The sequence below is a fragment of the Octopus bimaculoides genome, chromosome Z (assembly GCF_046866305.1).
Source record: "Octopus bimaculoides isolate indiv1 chromosome Z, ASM4686630v1, whole genome shotgun sequence".
Lineage (NCBI taxonomy): Eukaryota > Metazoa > Mollusca > Cephalopoda > Octopoda > Octopodidae > Octopus > Octopus bimaculoides.
Window position 1 is genome coordinate 51,626,760 of NC_142944.1, and position 24,032 is coordinate 51,650,791.

The window sequence follows — 24,032 nt, forward strand, 5'->3', positions numbered from 1 at the left end:
TTTTTTAATGTCTGGCCACCATCTATCTCTCTCTCCTTTTACTCGACCATCCCATTATATTCTGATCCCCTGTCACTTGTGAGTATGTCCAGCACTTCACAACCAACTCTCTCTTGCTCTCTCTCATACTCTAGCTGTCTCCCACTCTCTCTCCTCCTGTTTTTCCCTCAGGCTGGGTAACCATGTATCTCCTTTGCAGCAAGACACCTGTTTCTGTCTCTCTGTCTTACCATAACCTTTTATCATCCGACACAAGATCACCTCTTTCAATGTCCCTTCCCCCTCTCAAATGATCTTTGTCTTGCAAGTTACTTGGTGACCCTGTCAGTGCAGGTGCCACTTAAAAAGCATCCAGTCCACGCTGTAAAGTGGTTGGTGTTTGGAAAAACCACTCAGTCCATTTTGCTGGGTGGTTGGTGTTAGGAAGGGCATCCAACCATAAAAACTATGCCAAAACAGACACAGAAGTCTGGTGCAGGCTCCTGCCTGGTTCCTATCAAACCGTCCAGCCCATGCCAGCATGGAAGGTGGACATTAAATAATGATGATTATGGTACTTATTCTATCAATCTCATTTTCTGAACTGCTAGATACAGGGGTATAAACAAACTGAACCAAATGTTAAGGAATGGTTGATGATGGGGTGGGGGAACAAATACAAACACATGACTGGCTTCCAAAAAGTTTTCACCTACCAAATTCACTCATAAATCATTGATTGGCCTGAAGCAATAATAGAAGATAACTTGCCCAAGGTGCTGTGCAGTGGGACTGAACCTGAAACCATATGGTTGCAAAGCAAGCTTCTTAACCACACAGCTATGCCTGCACCTACATGGTGATATTCAGTAATACCATGGATACTGATGGCACTTACCAGCATTGAGTTGTACATCATTTATGGTATGCTGCACTTCATTTTGAGCTGGAATGTCTTTCCATGTGGCTAAGAATACTCTTTTGTCCATTTCACCGTCTTCAACAAAGTAGATATGCATTGGAACTACGCAACTGAAGTAAAACACATCAATGTTATTTTTAATGGCAACCTGAAAAAAAGAAAAGAACAAGAAAAATTATTTTTTAGCATGCTGAGAATAATTAAAAAACAATATATCGTTTAAATATAGTATACCTTGTGTATACAAATAGATTTACACCTGTTAATGTTGAGTTTAGAGCTCCATGTAAATTATCCTCATCCAATCTGCTGCCAGTTCAGTGATTTGGTTACTATTATACTTAGTATTACGAGTTATGTGAAGAGACATGGCCTAGTGGTTAGGGTGTTGCAATCATGATTGTGAGATCATGGTTTCAATTCTTAGACCAAATGGTGCAAAACGCTTCGTCTTGCATTGCTCTGCAATCACTCTGACACCTAATGCGTTGTACACCGTGCTCCCGTTCAGGCAATGTGGATTCGGTGAAGGGAGAGAGCCAATGAACAGCACAAACATTTGATCATTACAAACACAAATCATTTGTGCTGGTCGTTTAACAAAAGCAGATGCTCATACATCATTTTTGATGAAAGAATCCATCATCATTACTAGTTATGATAAACACAAGTTTAATTCATACGTTCTCTTATATATTTCATCACTGTGGTTGTTTGGAACTTTTGCATTGGATGTTTCAAATGCAATTGTATACTGAACTACAACAGAACAGGGAACACTAATATATAATATACAATTCTTGAATCATTTCAAACAATTTATTATTCAACCTTCTTGGTTTGAGGAGAGGGGAACATATTTCTATAGAAATTCATTGTCCATTATTTTAAAAAGTGATTAAAATACATCAAAAATTTCAATGAATTTAACGAAAATAATTTTCCCATTATTATTAACGTTTGGAACATAGTTTAACAAAACAGTTCTTACATAAATTATGAAATTATACATAAAAATTACATAATATATCAAGGAAGGTTGAAATTTAAATGTGAACACTTCAAACCAGATGGGTTTATATCAGAATTAGGGCTCGTTATAGACAGGTTGGTATCGAAAAGGTTATATTGTTCAGTCGTTAAAATTTAGTATTCAAATGTAACAAATTGAATTCTATTGTAGCTTGAGGTTAACTAAATCCTTGTAAAATTTGATGAATATAAAATGGGTATAAATACATCAGGGAGGCTGTTCTTGTTCTTGAGAGATATACTGAATCCATCACCAAGTTTAACCTCAACACCTGGTCCTTGAGTACTTTTAACAGTTACACTCTCGGAGTGGTTGGCATTAGGAAGGGCATCCAGCTGTAGAAACTGCCAAATCAGATTGGAGCCAGGTGTAGCCATCCGGTTTCACCAGTCCTCAGTCAAATCGTCCAACCCATGCTAGCATGGAAAAGTGGACGTTAAACGATGATGATGATGAAGGGGTGCTGAAACATTCCTGGCATTAGGTAAAAGAGAATATAGGAGGATCAGTTAATTATGATTTTATTCAACATATTCTCCTCTCAGATTCATACGCTTATTGCAGCAGTCCTTCAGTTTTTCTAAGCCCTGGAAAAGAACTCGAAAGGTTGGGTTTCCAACCAGGCCTTTCACAATACCCTAAAAAGCCAGCAACTTCTCAGCACCCTTTCATACATGTTACGTCTCCAGTCCAAAGATAACCTCTTCCTTTCCATCATAGAAACCCTGAAAAAGATTCATGGCAGCTGACTCTTTCTTCCCCAACTTTTGCTTAGCTTGCTTATGACAGCCCAGGTACAAGACATTCATCCCCCTCCACCTCTAGCACATTGTTTCTTATAGGAGCAGACATGGCTGATAAGACCAATACCAGATAGGCAGATCCTGTGGCACTGAGAGCATTGAAAGTGACCCCCTAATAAAGACATATAAAACACTAAAAATCTATTTAAAAAAAAAGCAAGTACCTGTAAATTAGTTAGAGGATCCATTTTCAAAACTGGTCCAACAGTATTAAGTGGTAGAGATGTGAATGCTGTTTGGTTAGGGTTCAGGGGACCTTGTAATTGTAGAGATTGTGCTGGCTGCAGACCAAAGCTTTAAACCAAAAGAGTTTGAAAACAAGAGTTAAACAAGTAATATAAAATTAGGGGACAGATAAAAGTTTTTTTAAAAGAAAGAAAAGGCAACCCACAGAACATAACATGCTTAACATCACACCCTTCCTCACAACAGACATACAATCAATAAAAAAAAAACATGAAATTGAAAAATTTATGAAACTATAAATAAAAACAAGTAACATGCTGTATAAATTCGGATCCAGTATTAGTTTTATAAAGTGGTTTAAGTGTCAGAGAAAAGATAAGGAAGCATTTAAACATTTGAATTCTTACTGAAAGAAATTCAGGATGAATCACAGTGCCATGTTTTAAAGGTGATTCTTTGTAAAATTTCATTTATAGTTTCCCCTAAATTTTAATAATTCTATGTTTTGAAATTTGTATTCAATTTTCATTGTGTATCAACAGAAATTCAGTTTTTGAGTGTTTTCTTCCCTCATTGGCTGATTAATAACAAACTTATCATTCTAATATACAAAGACTTTATAATAATTCTTTCAGTAGGATAATTCTAGATTACAGAAATTATTTTCGCATTAGACAACTTTTAATTAAAATGAAAACCAATGCTTCTTGGCAAATGGACTTGCCTTACACTCTCAAAACATTTTATTCATTTCATATAGTGCTTTTCATAAGGCCATTGTTGATAACAGGTTTTTGAAAATATAAGCAAATCAGATGTTTTACAGTAACCTGCCAATGACTGTTCTATTGCCATACATATTTTCGAATCTTACATTAAAATGAAAAGAATTATTACTAAATTCATATCAATACATAGTTGAATAAAATATGTGTTACCAATCTCACATTTAAATATTATCATCATAGATTAGTTTTATTTTGATATGCGAAAATTATTTGAATTCAAAAATGTGTACTTTATATTTGATGATAAAAATATATAAACTTTTCACCCAGTAAAAAGGTTTTTTTTTGTTTTTTTTAAGTAGAAGCGCTTTAATACCTGTTTTTATTGAATTGAATTGCAAATCCACCCATTGCTTGCATGGCTTTGTTGGTGAGTGTTATTTCCATCATTATTTGACCATTCTTTCGTGTAAATGTTCCACTAACTTCAAGACCTTTTCCTTTTATAGCTGGAACCCAAACCTAAAAACATATATTGAATTCTTTCAACTGTAGAACAAAAGACATAAGAACATAGAACAAACATTTCTCTTTTAAATGTTTGTCCTTTGTTCTTATTGTAATTTCATTAAAATGGACCCATCTTAACTGCTACCAGAAAACATTTGGTTTTTTCATTTTGAACAATAACCTGAAATATGCAACAAATATTTCTTCACCCACCATTCATTCAGTTTCTCTGTTCACTATTCCTGAGAGAGTCATGGGAGTAGAATCGTCTGCCACCTCAGAAGCAAATGTCATTACACTTGTAGTAACGCTGTGCGCATGCGTAGTCTCGTGCATGCGTGGAATTCAACATCCAAGCGTTTCCCGCTTTATTCTGTCTCTTTCTCGCCTGGCCGGCATTGAGCATGGACGCGTCAAGCCTTCTCTCCATCTTTCGAACTCATGCCAGACAGCTCACATCAACATTCCGGCGTCTCAGCAACCATGTTCTCACACACAGAAGGCGTCTCAACAACCAAGAGTAAAGCTGTATATTTACCTCCATAAATAAATATTGTTGAGTTGATAGTTTGGAGTTCTGCGTTCCGTTCTTTCTAATTTAATATAGGAAATTGGGTGTACACCTAATGGTGTATAACCAATTTCCTACACACTTTCTGGCAGGATTGACAAGCATGATCAACTGAGACCTAGGATATTATCCAACCATCTCATTCTTGGTCTACCCCTAGGTCAGCTGCCTGCTGCTCAGTTTCAAGGTTCTGTTTTGTGATTCTTTCCTGCAACCTTCAAATCACATGTTCATAGTATTGGAATCGTGACCTCTCAATGCAGAGAAGTAGCAATTCAACCTGGAGAGACTCTCTGGTCTCTGAGCTATGCATCCTCTCAAGTAACATTACTCCAGAGATCCTTCCAAGAATCCTTCATTTTTGTTGCTTGTATCCATGATTCTACTCTTTCAGTTATTCTTCACATTTATCAAAAACAAACAAAGAATATCACATGAACTGGAATGAATAAAGCATAATTGCTATTCAATTAATCGTTAATATGGATAGTCCACTCCACTCTGCAGGAAGCATAGGGCTGGTTTCTGGATTTCTTTGGCATACATATATTCCCCCTGGATAATATGCTAGTCCATCACAGGATTACTGAGTGGACTTCAGCAACGTGAAAGAACACAATGTATTGCCCAGTCCAGGAATTGAAACCACAATTTTATGATCATAAGTCCAGCACCCTAACTACTAAGCCATGAACTTCCACAATCATTAATAGAAAATATAATTGAAAAATTACCTCCTGAGGCGGTACATAAAACTGGGTGGCTGGCAATCCAAATATATCTCCAAGACCACCTAAAGCATCACCACTACTGACACCGGTTCCTAACTGTGAAAAAAAAAGGAAAAGAAAAAGTTGTTAATTCAAATTTTCTATTCTTTTATTTTCATATTCTACAGTTTCAAAGCAAAAATCTTTGAAACCCTACTTGACAATGGTACAAACATTTATTGCCTCTTGAGCAAGTTACACAATTCAGCTTTTCTCAGGATGGTTGACAATAGATTTTACTCCTACATTTTATCCCTGATATCATTAATAATCAATGACACTTCAAATATAGCCTTTTTGTTATGAAGAAAACAGCCAAATTAGAAGCTTGAATGAGATTTAACTAGTATTTAGGAATAGGTATGGCTTTGATAAGAAGTTAACTTTCCAACCACTGGTCTCAAGTTCAGTCTCACTTTAGCTCAGTTTCTTCTTATAGCTGAGCCAACTAAAACCTTGTGAGTGGATTTGGTAGATAAAAACTGGAGAAGTTTACCATGTATATATGTATGTATATCATGTGTGTGTGTGTGTGTATGTGTTACTATTGCTTTGCCCAAACTTCAAGTGTTGTAGAAGAATGTCCCTGTAATGCAAGCAGTGTTCTTCATTTCCAGTCTTCCATGAAATCATGTTTGGTCATGGGGGATACTAACTTATAAGGAAATAGATGAGAGTTGATGATAGGAAGAGTATCTGGCTGTGGAAAATCTGTCTTGGTAAATTCTGTCCAACCCACGGAAGCATGAAAAAAATGAACATTACACTATGATGATGATGATGATGATGATATACATCTGAACGTTATTGCATGCAAATAATTACAAACACCTTGCTCCCAAATCGCACACAAATTACTACACCTAGTTCTTACTTCTCAGAATATTGGCCCTTTGTAAATCCCTCCTTGTTCATGCTTTTTTGCTGCAGTCATTGACTGGAGCTGCTCAAGAGGAATGGTAACCATGTCAATCTCACAGTTATTGAGGGCCTGCAAAGGCCTTCAGCCTAGTGGTTTTCTCCAGATCAAAACAATATATGCCTGATGGTTACTAGCAGAATTATTGACACTGGATGGCTGGCAATTATACAAACCACTCTGTAAAGTGGTTGGGGCAAGGAAGAGCATCCAGCTGCAAAATTCATGCCAAAGCAGACAGTGAATCTTGGCACAGTTCTCAAGCAGCTTACCAGCTCCTAACAAACTGTCCAACCTATGCCAGCATGGAAGCCAGATGTTAAATGATGGTGACAATACACAATCACACATGAAAAGGGATCTTGTCTTGCAGATACTTGATGATTTCACCAGGGCTGGTGCTACATAAAAAAGTACTCAATACACTTTGTAAAGTGCTTGGCATTAGGAAGAGCATCCAGCCATAAAAATCATGCCAAAGTAGACACTGGAACTCCTCTGGCTCATCAGTTTCTGTTGAACCATTCAACCCATACCAGCATGGAATAAAGGACATGAAATGATAACTTCTTTTTTTTTTTTTTTGCTATGTAGTAGTGTGTTCAGTAGGATTGAACTTATCATCACAGGGTTGCACAGTGAATTTCTTAACCATACAGCCATGCACATTATCAGTTGTGAAAATACTTGCTCCAATATCATGAATGACTGAAATTGTTTTTTTTAATAAAAGAAAACCTTCTTTCTTACATGTAACATGAAAAAGAAAACAAAAAAAAGAATTAAAACATTTTTTTAAAACTTTTTTTTTTATAGATAATTCCTTTCAAATTATCGTTTTTGCATAAAAATAATACTCACTAGTGTATCAAGTCCATCACCTAGGATATCCATTCCACCACCAGCAGTTGGAATTTGTTGAGTAGAATACATTTGTTGTTGCTGTTGTTGATGCATAGGTGGAGCAAGGTCCATGTCTAACAAATCACCAATGAGAGAATCAACTCCCGGAATTACTGTAGGTTGAGTACTGTTTTGATCGGCTGACACAGTTTGGTTAGTTTGGTTAGCTTCTTCAACCAAGCTGCCGCTAAATATCAAAATAGAATTTCAAGAAAACATAAAAATTTATTGTATTTTTCTCAAAAAAATAAAGTATATCATAATTTTCTTTAAAAATAATAAGGTAAAGATACTCTTTTACTCTTTTACTTGTTTCAGTCATTTGACTGCAGCCATGCTGGAGCACCGCTTCTAGTCGAGCAAATCGACCCCAGGACTTATTCTTTGTAAGCCTAGTACTTATTCTATCAATCTCTTTTGCCAAACTGCTAAGTTACGGGGGACATAAACACACCAGCATCGGTTTTCAAGCGATGTTGGGGAGACAAACACAGACACACTCCAATCCAACTTCCTTTTTTTTTTTAGTAATGTTCACATTAACACTATATCCATTTAATATAAAGTAAGTAATTTATGGAGTTATCAGATCCCACAAGCAGCAGCGAAGACAAACCATCAAAAGGGAGCGGTAATTTTGAATAGGAACTGGTCCTGGATAAAGGGGTCGCTTTAATTCGGTCACAAGCAACATCTCTACAGCCTGTGGTAAATAAAACTTATTCATTCTATGCTATAAAATGGTTGGTTATAAGGAGAGCATCTACATGTGAAAATAATGCCTCAATATATAACACACTCAACAACAAAGACTAGCAATTTTCTCTGTTGTTGCTGTTAGTGTCACATGATGAAGGAGCTTTACAATGGACAGACACTGTAAGATCCATCTGTTCAACCCATGCCAGTATGAAAAAAAACATAGATCTAGTGAAGGGTGACGTGTGTAACATGATGATGATGATGATAAGTGGATGGAGTTTTGGGATTGAATGTGGATAGGCTTGTATTGCAAATGTGCCTATATCTGTATTAAAATTTTGTGCTTTTATGTCTTGTAACTTAACAGTTTGGCAACTAGAAACTGATATGGTGGTGCACCTAACATGGATGCAGTCCAATGACTGAAACCATTAAATGAACAGAAGGAATATATAAAAAGAAAAAAACAAAAACAAACAGAACATGTGAACTTACGATGTAGAACGAGGTGGTAGAGCCTTTCGTGTGCTTGAACGGCCTTCAACAAATGCATTTGGAGGTTTGTGGTAAACTGAAGCAAGACTGGCAATATGACAGATGAGTTCATCAAGAAGAGTTGGTTCTATAAGGTCTGTTTCCTCAGAGATTAAGGGTTTCTCAGCCAATACTACATCTTTTGCAGCAGCTGGGTCAGTTGAAAGGAGACGCCAATAAATGTAACCACGATCTCTCAAATCAGGATTATCACTATCCTTTAAGTAATAAACAAAATAAGGATTTAAACATCTGCAGAACAAAGCAGAAGGGTACGTAAGCCCAAAGCAATGCAATTCTCTAAAATGAACCCTTACTTTATTAAAATTATCAATAAGAAAATATTTTTCAATTAGGAACAAATTGACAACAGAATACTTAGTGGTTTCAGCCATTAACTACAACTGTGCTGAAGCACTTCCTTAAATGGGCTTACTTGAACAAATCAGCCACAGTACTATGTTTTTATTCTTAAACCAGTACTTATTCTATTCGTCTCTTTTGCTGAACCACTAAGTTACAGGGATGCAAACAAACCAGCACCAGTTGTAAAGTGGTGATGTAGGACAAACATAAACATACACACTATCTCTCTCTCTCTCACACACACACACACACACACACACACACACACACAAAACATACTTTTTTTTCAGTTTCTGTTGACCAAATTCACCCACAACACTTTATTTGGTCCATGGTGATAGTAGAAGACACTTGCCCAAGGTATCACATAATAGCATTGAACCTGGAATTATGTGGCTGGGAAACAAACTTCTTACCACACAGCCATGCTTATACACACACACACACAAACATCACATTCACAGAATCTGTAACTAATAATGTACTTCAGTAAAAGGTATATATATATATATATATATATATATATATATATATATATATATATATATATATAAAATATATAGTTTTAGGGAAAATAACCAATTTTCAAGAACTCATCGATGAAAATCCACTATCACATATAGAAAAATTAATAATTAAAAGCACAATAAATGAGTATAATATAAAGTAAAGTAAATATCATAAGATAAATATAATATAATATAATATATATATACTTTATCTATAAGGCTCAATTTAATTTTAATTTTTATAAATTGATTTTAATTGAGTTTTTTACCTGTAATTTTGGATTTTGTCTCTAATATTATATATATATATATATATATATATATACACTCACACATGCAAACACACATACATATATAAATATATGTGCAACAAGCCTTTTTAATAGTTTCTTCCATCTACCAGATTCCACTTACAAAGCACTGGTTAATGTGATGATGAATTAGAAGACACTTTCTTGAGGTGCCATATTGTAAGGTTGAACCTAGTACTATGTGGTTACAAAGCAAAATTTGTTAAGACAGACCTGAATTATATTTGTGGGCAAGTGGGAATAATATTGGTACAACATCAGTTAAAATACCTTGTGCTATTTATTTATATCGTTTTTACAAATTCTACTGGGATCAGTTCTGTCCTTCATAGCTCCACAGTTATGGAAGTATATACCAAATACACCAGTGTTAATTGTATTTATTCTACTCTCCTATATATGAATGTCTTTGTAAGAAATTGATATTTAGCTAGCATAAAACATGTAAAATCACAAATTTAAATTAGGGGATAATCTGAATGTATAATGATGAGAAATATTGTCATAGTTGTTTGGCTTTCTAAAATTTCTGTTTAAATGGTGCTTTTCAAGCAATCTCATCTCTATAAAAAGCTGGGACAGTAGAGGCATAAACGTGAAGTTAAGAAAATTTGCATCACAGTTGTGGGGTTTTGAGTTTGAAGCTTACAGAACAGTGACTTGGGTAGATGTCTTCTACAAGAGCTTTGGTATTGACAAGGTATAGATAGATGGTAGGGTAGGTAGACTTGATCTGTTGCCTGGCTTAACACCAACACTTCGTCCTTGGGTAGCCTTAAATAGAGATTATTCTAATACAAGCAATTTAGCCCAGTTTTCCATCCTGGGGATAACTTACCTCTTCCCTTCCTCCCACTAGTCTTATAGGCCCTGAAAGGGTCTTTCAGTATTTCCCTTATTTCTCTGACATAACCATGAAAAATATTTTAGTATTAATTACATAACAGGTTCACTAAATATTTTACATATAACTTCCAGATTTCTTTGAGACTAAAAAGGAGTTTAAAAACAAAAATTCAAATACATATCATAAACGTTTCTAGTTCCAAACAACACTAGAAATTATAAGCTAAAACCATTTTACATCTTGTATTTGACTAAGTTTATAATTCTAAAACAAAGAACAGACCAAATGTGTTTGTAATTTTTTTTACCTGAGTGGCCAAACTCAAAACTTGCTGAACTAATTCTTGTGTGTCAGTAGGGCGTTTCAAAAACAGTTTCACAATAGCAGTTAGTAACTGCAATTGGACCTGCATGAAGAAACAAAGAAGTAAAAACAAAACAAAATAAAATGAGTGTCAAAGTCATAGTATTCCATAGAATACTACTTTATTTAATCAACCACAAAAAAAGGTGAGAGGTTTCCCAAGGTAGTATTTGAACTCAGAACATTAACAAAAAAAAAAAAGACTAATTGCTAATGCATGTTGTCAGTCAATCAAATTATGCATTTTTATTTTAAGAGATGCATTACAAACAAAGTAGCAGCCACTGACCTTTTTTGCACCACAGATCAAGACAATGCACTTAACGATACACAAAGTGAATAACATATAATTTAATTCTCAGCATATATAATACATACACTCTCTGAGTGGTTGGCGTTAGGAAGGGCATCCAGCTGTAGAAACTCTGCCAAATCAGATTGGAGCCTGGTGTTGCCATCCGGTTTCACCAGTCCTCAGTCAAATCGTCCAACCCATGCTAGCATGGAAAGCGGACGTTAAACGATGATGATGATGATGATGATGAAGATAAGATCCAAGGACCAGGGAGTAGGAAGCTAGTAAGCTTCGAGCAGTCTGTAGAAGGCATAAAAAAACAGCTTCCAGGAACAATAGTGGTTTATTGACATTGAAGGTTGTAAATTTTACCCATATCAAAGTTCAATAAGTTATTTTATAGCTTATGATTAGCAGCTGGGGTTGCGGTGTTTGCAAATAAGAATCCAAATTTAGGGAATGGAGTAGATAATATCCAGACTACATATGTTTCATAGCTTGCAAAACCCCTCTGCAGACTGTGATACTTCATTAAATTGAAGTGGAATTTTAAAATTTATTCCTTCTGTATAACTTGTTATTGGATAGCAACCCAGTCATAGTTGGAGGCCCCTGATTGCTGCTTATATAATTTTTTTGTAATTTTCAAAAACAGATTACATATATTCATTGGATCGATTTCATTTACTCGTACAATCTTTTGAAGATTTCAATTTCATTACACCTTTTTTTTTGTGTAACAATTGCCTAATTATTATTGAATAAAACATGGCCTATCATACCTGTGTGTTTTCATCTTGAAATCCTTCTAAGAAACTTTCCAGAAGTTCATCTGCATTATCAATACGCTCAGCATATTCTCCAATGATCCAAATCATGGATGCTCTACAATTAAAACATTAACATTAGCAAACAACAAGAAAAGAGTAAGCAAAACTGCATGAACAGTACATAGGATATGCACAGGAAGTGAACAAATGGATAAGTCTTTAAAAAGAAAAAAAAATTCTTCATAAATCTCAAGATTGTCATAAAAATTTCTTGCATCAATTAGAAGCTAGATGAGATATTTTTGCTTCTTTTGTTCTTTTTACTGGTTTCAGACTGTGACCTTGCTGGAGCGATATAAGTACTTATGACTGTTGTATTTTTCTAATTAATTAGGCATCCACATGGTTAAGAAGTCTGGTTTTCAACCACATGGTTGTTGCTTTGATCTTTAAGACTAGCACTTTGGCTATTGTCCTCTGTCATAGCCACTTGTCAATGAAAGTCTTGTGAGTTCATTTTTGGAGACAGAAAAGTGTGAACAAGACTTGTGTGAGTGTGTATGTGTGTGGGTGGGTGGACCAAACAAAAATACCTTGTGAAATTTAAGTATTGAGTTACATCCCTTCCCATCAAGGCACACTATTTTGATCATTACTACCAGACAAATTATTGTTGATTGGTGTAATTGGCTAAAGCCCTTAAAAGCAGTACTCCAGTAAAGGCTGAAACCAATATCACAAGTTACGAAATCTGATTTCACTAGAAGCTTTCGGTGCCAATGAAAAGGTTTATTCTTAAATCTCCAAATTTTTGATGGAATATTTCATTCAATCAATATATCATACATGGTAAAGAAGACATTAGATGATGATGATGATGATGTGACTTAAAAGATAATCAAAATTCAAATAATGTTCAATAATATCAAACATTGTTTGTTTCAAATAAAAGAAATATTATAGATTTTGCCTCATTCTGTATAAATGAATTTGTTGTTGGCACTCCATCACTTACAACGTCGAGGGTTCCAGTTGATCTGATCAACGAAACAGCCTGCTCATGAAATTAACATGCAAGTGGCTGAGCACTCCACAGACACGTGTACTCTTAACGTAGTTCTCGGGGATATTCAGCGTGACACAGTGGGACAAGGCTGACCCCTTGAATTACAGGCACAACAGAAACAGGAAGTAAGAGTGAGAGAAAGTTGTGGTGAAAGAGTACAGCAGGGTTCGCCACCATCCCCTGCCGGAGCCTTGTGGAGCTTTAGGTGTTTTCACTCAATAAACACTCACAATGCTCAGTCTGGGAATCGAAACCGCGATCCTATGAAAGCGAGTCCGCTGCCCTAACCACTGGGCCATTGCACCTCCACTGTATAAATGAATAACAACAATAATAATAACAAAAAAGCCAAGTAATATGTTTCATCTAAAGTTATCAGCTTGCATCAAAAATCTTCCTCATCATTTCATCTCAGCATTACTATCAAGAACCAATAATTTCAAGTAGGAAATCAGGCTGCTTACCTTGCCTCTGGTTCATCAAGGGTGTCCAAGTTTTCACACAGAGTAGCAATAATACTTTCATATTTGTTGGGATACTTTCGGAAAATATCCTTAAAAAAAAAAATATTAGAAGTTTAAGAATCACTTGCAAAATTAGAAACTCAAATGAAAAAATTTGCCTTATACAGCTTTTCAATAAATGTTTTTATTTAAGCATTTATACTGCTATCCAGCCATTTATGACACTTTCAATCACTCCGCTTATAAACAAGACCACACATATATATGGAGATAAAAAAAAAATCCAAAGGATTGAATACTATCCAAAGATTATATCAGTAACAAAGCAAACTGAAATAACGTTTATCATTTGTTTTTATACCTTGATGACCACAATAGCTTCTTGAACAACATAGTTAACTTTAGTTTGGATCAAGTCAAGCAGCGTGCTAACACATCGCTCAGCAGCCTGTTCGACTTTGATAGCACATCGACCAATGGCTCTGACAGATTTACGTACAAAGTCCACATCAACCTCAGTGGCATACCTATAAAAAAAAAAGCAAAAAAAAATAAGAATGAAAAGAAACATTACATTTTTTTGCACTAAGTAAAATTGCACAAATATTTTAGAAAAAATAAACATTGACATATTTTAAGGGAGGTTGTGCAATTTGGGTAGGAAAAATACAAGATTTTTTTTTATTTTTAAAAGCATATGTTAATCAGGTGCTTTTGGCCAAATATACCTCTTTCACCAATACGCATCAACAAAAAAAAGCTACAACACACATTGTAGATGTAATTATAATCATTTAATGTTTGCTTTTCCAAGCTTGCATGCATTGGTTGGATTTTTTCTAACATAGCATTCAGACATTTGTTGCAATCAGCTCATTTGGGAGACTAAGTCTAATGAGATTATATTTCACCATTTCTTTCAATGTTTTCCTTGGTCTCCCTCTTCCACAGGTTCCTGCCATTTGGACTGCTTAGCACTTCTTTACTGAACTGTCATTCTTCATACCCATCACATGTTTGTATCAGTTTAGGCTTCTGTCTTGCACACTATATCTAATTACTCTTACACCCTGTTCATCTCTAATTCTTTTGTGGCCTGTCTTTCATACACACTAATATTATGCATGTTTGCCTCGTTTCTTTCCAGCCTTTGCACATCCTTCACATTCAATGCCCATGTTTCACTGCCATGCAGCATCATATTTTACACACAAGCATCATACAATCTATCCACCATTCAGAGAGAGAATCCTTTTGTTGCAAGCAGAGATAATAGCTCCATCAATTTTTTATGACCAATTGCTTTGCTTTCGGAATGCCCTATTCTACTGCTCATTATGCTACCTTGGTAACAGAAATTATCAGATATTTCTAAGGAAGCTTCGAAACATCTGAAAGAAGTTATTTCACACACAGACACACAACAAGCTTTTACACAGCTTCCATCTGTGAAATTGCACTTACAAGGAATTTGTCAACCTAAAGTTCTTGTAGATGCTCAGGGCACCAAGTAGTGGGATCAAACCAGAAACCATATGGTTGCAAAGCAAACTTCATAACTGCCCGTCCATGCCTTATAATTAGTATATTTCCTATTAAGTGCTTATCATTTTCAAAAAATTGAACAAGACAGAGTCAAAAACAATTTATATTGCTTATAAAGAAATAAATTTACTCACTCTTTGAGTTCAGAGAGAACTTGGACAATGTTGGAATGATTGGTCAAACGAATCATTATGTCGAGTTTCTCCAGTTTGACGTAGATAGGATCATTATACTTCACAAAAAACACTTTCATTTCATGCTTTAATATATCAGGTCTGAAACAAACAGGGACATATATTGTTGAGGTTTTTTTTGTTTTGTTTTTTTTTAATAAAATGCTGAACTATTACAAAATCAAAAGGTTAAAAAAAAATGCTTTGCTTTAAATATCTTACCTCTTCTGCACAATAAGATTTATATTACGTAGAGCAACATATTGAATTTCTGGCTCAGCTGAGAGCAAAGTGACCAATGGAGGAGCCAGTTTTTTAACCAACATATTGATATATTCACTTTGAGGTTCCATCATTTCCATAAATTTCATTATCACCTAAAATTTAAAAAAAAAAAAAAAAAAATTAATAGAAAATACTAACAAATAGTATCTTCTATACATAAAGTGAATAGATATAAATTGAAAGAAGTGTGTCAGGTGTGTGTGTGTGCATATTTGTGTATCTGTCCCACCACTGCTTCACAGCCAGTAATGGTGTGTTTAAAACCCATAACTTAATGGTTCAGCAAAAGAAACTGATAGAATAAGTATCAGGCTTTAAAAAAAAAAAAAGTAAGTACTGGGGTCAATTCATTCATTCAACTAAGAATTCTTCAAGGTGGTGCTCCAGCATGGCTGCAGACTAATGACTAAAACAAGTAAAAAATCTATGGAGACTATATTTTTATAGTGCAAGTAAAAGAGAGGATTTGAACTCTAGTGTTACACAGGATATCTTCTATCAGCACTTGTGCAAATACCAGCTAACTGGCACTCTGTTGATTACGACAAGGGTTTCAGCTGACCCAATCAACGGAACAGCCTCCTCGTGAAATTAATGTGCAAGTAACTGAGCACTCCCACAGACAAGTGTACCCTTAACATAGTTCTCAAAGGGAGATTCAGTGTGACACACAATGTGACAAGGCCTGCCCTTTGAATAACAGGTACAACACATTTTTGCCAGTTGAGTGGACTGGAGCGACATGAAATAAAGTGTCTTACTCAAGGACACAATACGTCGCCAGGAATTGAACCTACGACCTTACAATCGTGAGCAAAATACCTTAACCACTAAACCACGCCTTCATATACCAGGTAACAGAGTGTATAGAAGTGGACAGTTTCCCTTAAAGGAAAATATTCCATGCAAACTGAAATTCCAGGAATAATTTATGAATCGTGAAGCATAATACAGTAAGTCTAAGAATGGAGGTTACGGGATTACATTCATTCCTTCATTATGATCATTTCAAGAGTACACGGTTCAGAGACACCATGATGACTCTGAACCATGTATTCTTGAAACAATAAATGTAATACAATAACAACTCATTGTCAGACTTACTGCATATATAGAAACAACAGAGCATAAGTAGTGCATGGATAAAAATGAACTGAGGACAGTCTAGTAGATGTTAGTGCACTTTTACAAATAAAGTTGAGAAAGTGAATGAGAAAAATGGCCGTTTCAATGACAGACAATGATCTACAAGATACACAACCATGCTTGATGTTTTGTTTTTGTTTAACATCCAGGTCAGCTATGATTAACAGACCTATGGTCCAAAGGCATTTAGATCATGACCTTTTCAATCTTATTTTGTGGAATATTGTACTCAAAACCACATTATCTATTAAGTCAATTTTTCACTGGACTGGCCCTCATGCCGGTGGCACGTAAAAAGCACCCACTACACTCTCAGAGTGGTTGGCGTTAGGAAGGGCATCCAGCTGTAGAAACTCTGCCAAATCCATGCTAGCATGGAAAGTGGACGTTAAATGATGATGATGATGATGATGATGAAATGAAAAATTCAATGCTTTTTTGCTAGCAATTCAAACTACTATATAGATGTATTTTGGTTGGTTTGACTATGATGATGTCTACGTATAATGTAATAGATGTTATCTATTGTATCCAGATGAATCAAAGACAGAGAATATGTAATCAGGTCTGATATGGAGAAAGGTGCAGTCTAAGATAATTATAGATGAATACATGTCAAGATGCCTTTTTTTTTTTTATTTATGGCCTGAATAGGAAAGAACAATGCCCATCAGATTTTCCATACCACCAGGACTAGTTGGGAGGGAGGAAACTACATCAAGCCAGCAACTTGGTATGAATTTTACAAAAGAGAATATTCTACAAAAGGCACTCAAAGGTCAGGTGGTGGTGGTGGTGGTGCTAAATGGAGTGATAGAATTAAGTTGCCAAAAAAATAAGGGCAGCCCATTCGACAGACTACCAAATAGGTTTTGTTAATTACTCTGAATAAAGAACAATCAATTATAAACCATGATGGCAAAATCAAAAACTTAATTTTTCACTCTTTTTATAAGAAACATTTTTAAAAATAGGAAAACTAAAGAGGTACAATATATTAATAAAATCCAATATGATAGACTCTGAAAGGTTTCAACAATATGTGGCCTTTAAAAGAAACTTACTCTGACAGCAGACAATACAACAGCTGCATTGGCATGGGCAAGTCTTGGAGTAACTCTTTCACAAATACTGAAATAATCAAAGAATTTTAAAAAAAGAAAAGATAAACTTCATTAATCCTCAAAATCAGTAACTGCAGAAAAATAACTAAAAAGTTTACAAAATGAAATGAAATACTGAGTATTTTTTTAATCCTTGAATAGATTTAAGTGTGCACACTTAGTCTTCAGCTAATTATATTCAATTTGTTCCCCTTTCCCACCGTTCTTGAATTTTCACTTTTTTTTTTCTTTTAACCTTGCTTGAAACATTGCATTTTTCTTATTTCTATCGCCCCAATTCTTAACTTTTCTCTCCTTTGTTCATTTTGCAGCCCAGATTTCTGATCTTCTCACATTGTCTCTCCTCCACATCACATTTTCATTTCAATTCCTCAGCCCATGTGATAATGTCATTTTTTTTTTTTTTCATACTTTTAATGGAAGGTAAGGTCTGAAACTAATAGATTTAACATAGCTTTTAGCATTAAATTCATTCAAATGTCTATCCTACCTACTTATAAAATACAGATTTACAGTTTTAAAATAAATACATGCATGTCTGAAAGCAGTGACTAAAAATGGGCTAGCAAGAAGCTCTATCATGAGAAGAGAACTATGATGAATGAGACTGTGATGGGACCCACAAGGCTAATCCCTGCTTTACTAGGTAAAAAATGGCCTCAGAATCAGTTGTAACCTTAGAACCATTTCATAAATTCTGAAGAATATAATAGATTGAACTGACGTTTTTCTATTACCAATATTTATTTTACCAAGCCTTACGAGATGCAAAAGTGAAGTCAAACCTGATGGGATTTGATCCCAGCATCTAATGACACAAGATTCAATACCAAAAGACAATCAGTCTAGCAATTCACTGTTCTAGCAATGTTCATATTAAAAAATGAGTTTATTTATACACACATTTTTGTGGTTGGGTGTGTATTTAGAAGTAGAATAAGAATTCAATGCAAGATTCAAATTAGCATTGAATTGTCATTTACACTGAAAAGTATTTTATTAACAAAACCATAAAGAAAAAAATGATTTACCTTTGAGCTTCTCTCTCATCTTTTGGTGTAAAGTTGGAAATCGAATCAAGGATAAACACTTGACCCCATCTGTTCACAAAAAAAAAAAAGCAATTAAATAAAATAAATAAATAATATTTAAATTACATGTTATGATGATGATGATGATGGCAGTCTCGCATAATACGAGAAAGAATGTTCTGCAATTTCTTGCTGAAAGACCTGTACATATGATTTGATTAAATGTTTCTGCTGCGCATTAGGATCTTCCATCAAACTGATGTTGCCTGAACAGCTTCATGGTGTACAAAACATCAGATGTTGAAGTGTCCCAGAACAACAGGAGACAAAGCATTGTGCTCAAGGGCACAATACACCACACAGTCCAAGAAATGAGACCGTGATTTTGTAATCATGAGTGCAACACACAAACCGCTAGGCTGTACACACTCACAAATTACATGTAATATATATATTATGAAACAATATAGTCAATAATTGAAATGCTTGAAAATGTAATTATAAGAAATCTATAGATTAAAAAAATACTACTCACAACTGTATCTATTCTGTAACCCCACAAAAAAAAAGAGATTTCTTTTTCTTTAATTTTTAGCATTGATTCATGGCAGCACATATTTTAGAAACCCATAATATAACTTGAAAAAAAAATCCAAATTGAATTGTACTGAATCTTATTTTCTTCCCTTGTTTTCATACTAAAAATTCTTCAGTTACCTTGCCCTTTGTTAATTTCTTTTTTCATCTGAATCAAAAATGCTTTTTGTAAGAGTTGCAAATTTGTAAATACAAACATACAAATTTTAGAGGCTCTGAGGAAACTATTAGGTGATGCACAAGCACTCAGCACACTACGTCTTATAACAGAAACAGCTGTAAACTAATGAAGCTGATTATGTAATTCCTGTTCCCTTGTCATTTCTCTAATTCCATATGTTCTGTACTTGCTTAACACATTATTTTGAAATATATGTACATTGGGTTCTAACAGCAGGTTATAAGTATTACTATGCCTAAGCAAAATCTTAATACACACACACACACACACACACATATACATATTGAAAACACAATTGTGATCTACTTTTATTTTTATTAAAGTGTTTTTTTTTTCCATATTTCATCATGAAATATTCCAGTATGAAAAAAAAATCAGACATGTCAAGTTTTTTAAGTAACATTTTTTAAAAACATCTGTTTCTCTCTCTCTCTCACACACACACAATCATATTAAATGGCCAACATTGTACTTACTCTGTACACTCATTGAGAGCAGTCAAAAGCTTGTTAATAGTATTGGAGGTCATTTCTAATACTTGTTGAGCACTTGGTGAAGCATCTAGAATCTCAGATATGGCAGCCACTGCGTTGGCAACAACCTTGAGGAAGGGACAAAAAAAAAAAAACATATTACATATAATTTTTGTTTTCTTTTATTTGCTTGAATCATAGTTGCATGGTTTCAGGGTCTAGGGCACCTTGGACAAACATTTACTATTGTGTCAAGCTGACCACTGCATGGAAGTTTGTCATGCATTGAATGTGTGCGCACACACACATACACTCTCATATGTATATACATATACACAGAGACTTATTCTTACAGGATTGTTTCTATTCTTTGCATTCATCCAGGCTGTTTATTGTTTGATGGACTGGGAAACTATTATCTCACTTACAAACAAGTAGGTGGTTAACAACATGAAGGGTGTCCTACCATAGAAAATCTACCCCAACATATCCTTGTCAGATCCATTCATCATCATAATCATCATCGTTTTAACATACATATTTCCATGCTTGCATGGGTCAGACAGAGATAACTAAGGTAGATTTCTTATGGCTGGGTGCCCTTCCAGTCACCAACCCCCAAAGCAAAGTAATATTTCCCTATGGTCAGACATGTTTTTTTGCAGGATATTAGAAATAAATGAAACAGATTATATAACATTGGCAACCATTTACAATTATCATGCAATGCCAAGACAAGGAAACACAGACACATATGACAGGCTTCTTTCAGTTTCCATCTACCCAGTCCACTCAAGGATTTGGCTGGCCTACGGATATAGCAAATGACACTTGCCACACCTACACCTCAAGCATGGAAGAGTAGACATGTATATGTGTGTGCTGATGTGTTTCTTTCCGTGTGTCTTCATAACTACAAAACCATTCCTGTGCTTATGATATTGACTGCAAAAACAAAATATGTACACATACATATACATATGTATACATTCTCACACACACACAAAAATTATGCACATTATCATTGTCATTCAATGTTCGTGTTCCAAGCTAGCATGGATTGGCTGGTTTGACAAGATCCAATAGGTTCAAAGACTGCATCAAGCTCCAGGGTCTGCTTTGGCATGATTTCTACAGCTGGATACCCTTCCCAATGCCAACCACTTTATAGTGTGGATTGAGTGCTTTTTTGTGCCACCAGCATTATTAAGTCATCATGTGACTCACAGGACTACAAACTTCATGCTAGAGGATGATGGGGTTATAATATTATTAGCGAAGTAGAGTTCAGAAGCAGTTCTTGTAGAGGATTGGCATGGCTACTCACATTTAGTGCAAACTTATTCCAAATCAAACACAAAAACAACTTACCATTGGATTAGAATCCGATAACAAATCTCTCAAAAGATCTAAAAATCCTTGGTCTTCCACCAACTGTGAATTAATGTCATGCAGTTTAGCCACACACACAGCAGCGGTCTTCCTAACGTAAGGATCTTCGTCTTTGAGACATTTACGCAGTGGCTCACAGAGATATTCAGTTATTTTGTCAACGCGGATGCAGCCCATGGTACGAACAGCAAGGGCTCTGATCAATGGATTACTGTCTTCGCAATCCTAGAAAAATATCAAAAGGATGACATATTGTAATTTTAAATAAAATAAATTCAATAGTGGCAAATTGGCAGTAGCATTAGCAAAACAGACAAGATTTTTTGAGATAATTATTCTAATTCTAAGCAGTTTGAGTTCAAATCCCGGTGAGATCAACTTTACTTTCCAGAGTTGATAAAGCACCAGTCTAGGGTGGTGGCCAAGCAGAATCATAAAAAAAATCAAACAGGATGCTTTGTGGTAATTGTTTTGGCTCTTTGTATTTTAAGTTCAAATCCTGCCAGCCACCATAAAAAAGATTGTGTATATACACTTATGTAGTTAACCATAGATAATATTAGAGTTATCCAAGATGTTTAGCTCAAATGAAATTACCTTGTTTGTGATAAAGAATATATTCCTATATAGTTTAGCCTCAGGTAAATTCTTAAGATAATCTATAATCAAATGCAATCCTTTTAATACCAACCTGTTTGAGACCATCCTGGTTCTATGATACAAACTTCCCATTTTAAAGTCATCTAAAAACCTTCCACTAGAATTTCACATTCATTTATGTTCCAAACACCAACCTTATAAATTACTAAGTTATTTTACTAAATTCTGTCATCTTCAAAATTAATGGTATTACAAAGATGATATATTTTCAGAAATACATTAAAGAAAGGGTTAATCCTGCAGCTTTTTTTTTTTTTTCTTTTAAATTTTAACCCATTTGTTGCCATATTTCTGCTGAAATATGATGCCATTGTTACAATTAATTCAGAAAATAACGGAGAATTTAGTAAAATAACTTTGTCATTATTTAGCTGGTGTTTGGAATATAAATTATGATGAAAAATTTTAATTTAAAACACTTTAAAACACTAAGTTTGTAACATTCAACCAAGGATGGTTCCAGATGGTCGGTATCAAAAGAACTAAACTGGTAAGATGTAACTTGAGAGTTTTGGCTGCTATTTCAAGCATACACATTCCCCTTATTATATAAGGAACAAGGCCACGATTTGAGGAAGTAAATAAATAGTTAAACAGATCCTTTATGTTGTGTTTCACAGGTATTTTAGTTTATCAATCACAGATAATTGGAAGGTAAAACTGATTTCATTCACATTTGAACTCAGGACATAGAGGCCAAAACTATATACCATGAAGCATATGGTCTGATGCCCTCACAATTACGTCAATTCCTTACTTTTTGTATTTAATTATATCAACCCTTTTAATACCAACCACCCTAAGAACACCCCTGTTTGCATGATAAGAATTTCTTGTTTTAAAAGTTATCTTTCCATCAAGATTTCATGTGAATTTGTGTTCCAAACACAAGCTTAATAACAACAAAATAATTTTACTAAATTCATTATTTTAAAAATGAACTGAAGCAACAGCATTGTATTTCAACAGATATAAGAAGATAATTAAAGGTTAAGTGGTGTTTTACTTAGCTTTTTTTTATTTTTGAATACAAATTAATAGCCAGATAAAATATGAATTGAATAAAGATGTATAAAGAGCATTAATTAATTATAAAATGAGGCACAAGATAAGAACGTAGATTTTTACCCCCAAGAGGTCTTATCATATCTTGGTACAATGTCATACTATCAAGATACAATAATAGAGGACATTTATTCTGTGCAATGATAAGATAAACAAGCAGCTCAATTACTTGAACTTTCACAAGTCCTTGATCAAAATTTATAGAGAAAAATGCAATTTGTAACAGTCATGCCTTTCCTAAACATATAACTACAGCAGTGATACTACAGCTAAGAAATGACAATATAGTCTCAGACTCAGGAAGTTTACTATTTATTCGACTCTTCAGCATTTCACATATCAAATTATATGTTAATGTCATTCCATAGCTCAGCTGCTTTTCACGAAACCAGAGCTTAATTCATTCACTTGAAAAGAGCGACATTGCTCACTGGAAATCATCATCATCAACATCGTTTAACGTCTGCTTTCCATGCTAGCATGAGTTGGACGATTTGACTGAGGACTGGTGGCCAACCACTCCGATAGTGTAGTGGGTGCTTTTAGGTGCCACCAGCACGAAGGCCGGTCATGAGGTACTGGCAACGGCCACACTCAAAATGGTGTTTTTTATGTGCCACCTGCACAGGAGCCAGTCCAGCAGTACTGGCAACTTTTCATATTTTGACATTAATAAAGAAATAAATTTTTACCCTGCTGGATTTCACTATTAAGAGGAAATCTAAGACAGCTGTTAATAGATATTATTACAGATAATATGAAAAGAAAAATCCAAATACCCAGTCTTCAGTAACATACTACTAAATAAT

At 34.8% G+C, this 24,032-nt stretch overlaps 1 protein-coding gene across 4 annotated transcripts in view; it reads right to left on the bottom strand.

The window, feature by feature from the left end:
* Positions 1-24,032, bottom strand: part of LOC106871264 (AP-1 complex subunit beta-1) — a 63,481-nt gene that overhangs the window by 14,333 nt on the left and 25,116 nt on the right. For all 4 annotated transcript variants that reach the window (XM_089365293.1, XM_014917627.3, XM_014917626.3 and 1 more), the window contains 16 exons: positions 21,478-21,723; positions 20,110-20,234; positions 18,856-18,924; positions 17,765-17,831; positions 15,492-15,646; positions 15,231-15,371; positions 13,913-14,078; positions 13,552-13,640; positions 12,034-12,136; positions 10,901-10,999; positions 8,522-8,778; positions 7,283-7,511; positions 5,467-5,559; positions 4,028-4,173; positions 2,902-3,031; positions 878-1,049 (listed from right to left, as the gene is read on the bottom strand). In XM_089365293.1, coding sequence (XP_089221419.1) covers positions 878-1,049; positions 2,902-3,031; positions 4,028-4,173; positions 5,467-5,559; positions 7,283-7,511; positions 8,522-8,778; positions 10,901-10,999; positions 12,034-12,136; positions 13,552-13,640; positions 13,913-14,078; positions 15,231-15,371; positions 15,492-15,646; positions 17,765-17,831; positions 18,856-18,924; positions 20,110-20,234; positions 21,478-21,723 — 2,287 coding nt within the window. The remainder of the gene's footprint in view (positions 1-877; positions 1,050-2,901; positions 3,032-4,027; positions 4,174-5,466; positions 5,560-7,282; positions 7,512-8,521; positions 8,779-10,900; positions 11,000-12,033; positions 12,137-13,551; positions 13,641-13,912; positions 14,079-15,230; positions 15,372-15,491; positions 15,647-17,764; positions 17,832-18,855; positions 18,925-20,109; positions 20,235-21,477; positions 21,724-24,032) is intronic.